Source organism: Pinus tabuliformis, chromosome X (assembly GCF_031772625.1).
Source record: "Pinus tabuliformis cultivar Carrire ecotype Pingquan chromosome X, CPIR1, whole genome shotgun sequence".
Classification (NCBI taxonomy): domain Eukaryota; kingdom Viridiplantae; phylum Streptophyta; class Pinopsida; order Pinales; family Pinaceae; genus Pinus; species Pinus tabuliformis.
The window spans coordinates 311648297-311653633 of NC_142308.1; the positions used below are offsets into that span (position 1 = coordinate 311648297).

Below are 5337 nucleotides of genomic sequence, written 5' to 3' on the forward strand. Positions count from 1 at the left end.
AAAGCCGAAAGGTGGCGGTCTGGTTTCCTATGGGCAGATTCACCGCCTGAACTTTAATATGCTGTAATTTTGTTTTGTCATCTAGAATGAAGAATGCCTAACCTCACAAAAAAAAAAACTTCATATGTTCTCACCCCAGATACTGTTGAAGTTCCGACTTTAGCAGGCTCCATAAACATCTGTTTCATCAAATAGAGATAAGCTATATAGTACTTCCAAAGATTGGAAAAGCAAGAGGAACAGAATTCATGAAGCATAGAAGACATATCAGTAAACATCGCATTTGTTACCTGAAGAACAAATAAAATGATCACAAAATATAGGATAAACCACCTACTTTCAGAGGCCATGGAAGCTGCTAATACTCAAATGGGGTATATACACAAGTGAAGAACTCAGATGTCCTGATTCAGTAGTGAAGATGGAGGCAGGTTGAGTCACCCATCAAGGTTCATTTCTGTGAGAGACAGAGCTTTTAAACACATAGGCCAAAAACCACGTGTAACATATACCAGGTGAACTATTGCCATAAACAAATGCCTACTTCATAAGAATGTCAAGTGGTGGGAAATAGTTTTAATTATAATCTATAATTCATTAAATCAAAGGTTAAACAATCTTATTATTACTTTTTTTTTATTCTGATGACTTTTTTAATTCTAATTGAAAGTGATACACGTACTCCACATGCGTCCTTGTGAGTGTCGTTTGTTTAGCCATGGTGATCAGTCAAAACTTTATTAACAAAAAATTTTCAACACGTTTCGTTGCTCAGGCTTTGATTAGGACAAACAACGATGGCAGAAGTGTCCCACGAGTCATGATACAGTGTCGCATGAGTGCATTTTAAATATGAAATATTTCCACAAATATAATGTGTTTCGACTTATCACATCGCGGAGACGATTAACATCCACCTCAAAATTTTCATTTTTCTTTCCATGGGACATTCGTTGTCCGGTCTAAATAGATCCATGGCTGGAGCATGCAGGCTCTCCGTCGGAGAAGACACATCTAAACTATAAAGTTGTTGGAGCAATCTTTGGGATTTTCTGGCAGCGCATATGACTTCCGCGACAAGATCTTCTCGAGAGGCCGTAAGAATTTTGCCCCGGTAGTTCAAGAACATAGGTAAAGCACTCTGCCCATCATCATAAACAACTGCGACAGCGTTGCTTACCAGCAAAAGCTGCCCGGTCGCAATGTCTTCTGTGGCGTAAATTCCTCGGCCGCGACAGTCTTTGGTTGTGTGAATTTCCACAAGGCCAACGAAATCGGCGACCTCTGGAGGAGAAGAGCACCGTCCAAGCAGGTAAGCGGAGATGTCATACTTACCATTCCAGCTCTGGGCATGCAAAGCCTTGGCCTGATGTAAAATATCTTTTATTTCCTTGTTTCCGGGGCTAACTCTATCTGCTTTCTCTAAAGATTCACATGCTGCCGCATAGTGCCTCAACCCGAGCAGAGCACGGCCTTTCCGATAGAGCGATTTCAGATGGTTAGGATCAATCCCAAGGGCCTCATCAGAATCCTCAAGGGCCCGCTTGAATTCCTTCAGTTGTTCACATCTCTTCCCAATTGGAATATGCGTGCAAAAGACTGGCACTGATATTTTGATCCTCATTCAACACCCTCTCCTTGAGATGAAGGAGAGTGGTATCAATGCATTTTGTATAATTTTCAGCTCCTACATCCCAATTTTTTTCTTTGAAGCATATGTTTCCCCTCTTCCTCACCTCAATAAAGCGTGAATATTTGAATAGTTTACATGCCTAATAAATATTGTCCTCTAAACAACTAGGAATATGGATCCATTGAAAGGCGAGGAAATTGAAAAATGAAATGGTTGCATTTTTTCTGTTCTACAATGTTCGATGTGACCGCCAAGATGGACATACCCACTTACTTATTTTTCACTTCACCTACTTTTGCGCTTTCTGTCATGTTATGTCTTCCCAAACTAGTGTCGGAGATGCAGGTTAAGAAAAATTTTAAAAATTAAACATGTAAAATTAGCTAGCATATGTGTGAATAAACCCCTGAAATTTTCTTTTTCTATGATACATGTTTCATTTAAAGACACAGATTTTAGAATAGAAATACCGGGGGTTATGCTGATTCCAGCCAAGGATGTGTCGACTCCTGTTCAGGATAGGTTTGACGATGCCTTTCACTGGTTCGTGAAGCATTCCTCGCACCTGCCGGAAGCCATAGGGATTTTGATAAACACCTTCGAGGAACTAGAGGGTGAACAGATCAAAGCACTGAGGGATGGAAAGGTTGATCCCACCGATGCTAGGCGAATGCCCCAAATTTATCCAGTCGGGCCACTCATATCATCCTCACCCGTTGAATACAAAGCAGATTGCCTCAAGTGGTTGGAAAAATAAGTGCCCTCTTCGGTTCTGAGATCATTTCAATGAATTTTCATCTCGGCGGCCTAAACAAAGTTGAGTGGAAGCTAACATGCAATGGAATTGGAATGAAGAGCAGAATAACAACATGTTTGCAATGCAATGAAGAGGAGAAGAGGGCATAAGAGGGTGGTCGAATGAAGCTGGCAGCTGTAAACAATCCTGGTAGCCAACAGTGACAAGTGTAAGCTTGTAAGCTCGACGGGTTTATGTAACCTACCCCAACCTTCAGATTAAAAACTTAGGATAAAATAGCTTTTGAAAACTTTTCTTCGACCTTCGTTTCAAAAACTTTAAATAAAATAACTTGCCCCAACTGCCAGTTAAAAAACTTAGGATAAAATAGCTTTCCCTCGCTAAAAACAGCATTGGGGCACATGAAGCATACAATAAGAGGCTAAATTCAGAAGTTTGGTTAAAATTTTCATAACGCAAAATTGTTAGCAATAAACTTTGGTTAAAATACAAGAAACTAAAAAAAAATAGGTCAACTAATGAATTAATAGCGGTCAAATGTTCGATCGAACGCTATAGTCCCTGCCATGCCGGAGGCAGGGACTAATAAAAACTTTATACTGATAGTCAAAGCTGAAAAATATTACATTCAAAATTAAGAAACCGTGACAAACTTAAGATTTTTTTAAAATTCATTTCTATCGGTATCTTCATTTCACCAACTTTGACCTTAATATTATTATAAATTCTAACCTTTACATTATTATAAATTCAAATTTGTTCATACTCTTCTTTTCTATCTATTTTTAATTTCTCAATATGGTATACGATTAGTTTATAAATAGAAGAATGTAATACACATTTTTTCCCATATTATCTTCTTATATCATTGAATTTTTTAAAATACTACTTGGCTCACTCATATAAAATAAAAGTATAATTTATTTCCTATTAACACACTAACTATATTCATCAGCGTTGTATTTTCATGTTAATTTCTAAATTTAGAAGCAGGTTAGTAATTCAAATGCATGATAAGATATGTGAGTCTTAGTTTACAAGAGTGGTAATGAAATTAGAGGAACCTCTACATAGCTTTCTCCATGTAACTAGTCGTTTTGTCGTCTATTCATTATTAAATCCATTCTTATTTGAGAATGCTTTTCTCTCCACACATTTTTTTCCACATAGATATTTCCACACTCAGTAATTCCCCAAGTCATTGGTATTGGAAGCTCCACACAACTTCATCGTACAACTACTCCTGCACTCAATAACACCCATTCGGTTATCAGCAAAACTCCTTCTGAGCAACCACCTCCATGGTCGTGGAAAATGTTGCTAAATAATAATTAAAAAGTGCATTGTGTGGAAGAAATTAAGATAACAACTAATAACAATAACAATAAAAAGTCCATTGTGTGGATTAGTAAACTAATAATAATAATTCATAATATTGTGGAAGAAACTCATTGTGTGAAGGTGCGAAGCATTTGGCTTTTCCCTCTGCACAACTTTGTCCACACAACTACTTGTGCACCTAATAATTCCCTAAGTAATTGACATTGGAAGCTCTACATAACTTCATTGGTAAAACTACTTCCACACTCAATAACACACATTCGATTATTGGCATAGCTCCTTCCAAACAACTACTTCTATGGTCATGAAAAATGTTCGTAGATAGTAACTAAAAAGTCCATTATGTGGAAGAATCTAAAGGTAACACCTCATTAAAAACAAACAAATTAAATTTTTGCATTACTAAACTAATAGCAATAATTCATAACATTGTGGAAGGAACTCATTGTGTGGAGGTGCAGAACATCTGTAGTTCTCCACACAAGATAGTTAGCTAAGAAACTACCAAAGGTGAACTGGAAATCAAAAATGGTGAATCGTTAATGTGGATTTTTCATTTCATTATTATTATTCCACATTTAAAATGTGTCATTATTACTGCCTCAGTGAACAACAAAAGTAGCTTTCCAACATATTATTTTGGTACTAAAAAGCTTCATTCTCACAACTCTAGACTTTGTCAATTATTCGCTACTAATCGTCTTTTGTTCATAATTATAATCTATATTAATTAAAATAAATTAAAATGAATCTATTTATTTCTAAAAGATAAGATTTCACTAAAAATAGATAAAATTAAAGTGAGGGTTGAATTGTTCGATAATACAAATAATTCAGTGCAAAAGAAACTCATTGTTCAGACTCTGCACAATAAGCCATCATTTTTACTCACATGCACAACCACCTCCATGCAGCTTGATCGACACATTCATATGGATATGATATTTAAACAAAGTAATGCTCTCTTTTGCAAAATTCAATTTCGAATTTCGTGTAAGGAGATATTCCGGAAGGAAGATTATAATGTGGAGGGAAGTTCGAAGTGTGGAAGTTCAACTCATTGTGTGGAACTCCTCAGATTGAAATTTTTTCCACACAATAATATTTTAGGTTTTGATGCTTGCAGAAAAAAGATAAATCCACCATTTTTAAAATAGAAAAATAGCTTTTACTTGTTGCAGGTATGCAAAAAGCTTTCAATCTTTCATTGTATGCACTTTGGCATTTCACATAATCTATTAATAATAAAATAAGTAAACATAACCACCTTCGCACAACTTTGTCTGCACAACTACTTCCACACTCAATAATACCCTAAGTCACACACACAATCATCTTCACATAATTTCACTCGTACAACTATTTTTGTACTCAATAACATGCTTCGATTATTCTGCACAACTACTTCTATGGTTCTGAACAAAATGTTCCTAAATAATAATTAAAAAAGAGAGTTGTATTTTTACTATTTTAATAAACCTTGCACAAAGCCTTGTGCACATTCGTTTGGCTAGACAACACCTTTTTATTCATAGGTCTTGCACCTATATCTTGCGCTAGTGATCATAATAATCTAGCCATGAGAGAGCGGTTTCCATAGAAGCGT

The 5337-nt window shown here is 36.1% G+C and overlaps 1 protein-coding gene across 1 annotated transcript; it reads right to left on the bottom strand.

Annotated features, from left to right (window-relative positions):
- Positions 1–889: 889 nt before the first annotated feature.
- On the bottom strand, positions 890–1624 carry LOC149139665 (methyltransferase FGSG_00040-like). Its single transcript, XM_089450791.1, has one exon. The coding sequence runs from the start codon at positions 1622–1624 to the stop codon at positions 890–892; it is 735 nt and encodes a 244-aa protein (XP_089306917.1).
- Positions 1625–5337: the final 3713 nt, after the last annotated feature.

Coding starts and splice junctions, on each gene's coding strand:
- LOC149139665 (XM_089450791.1), bottom strand. CDS start 1,624: ATGAGGATCAAAATATCAGTGCCAGTCTTTTGCACGCATATTCCAATT.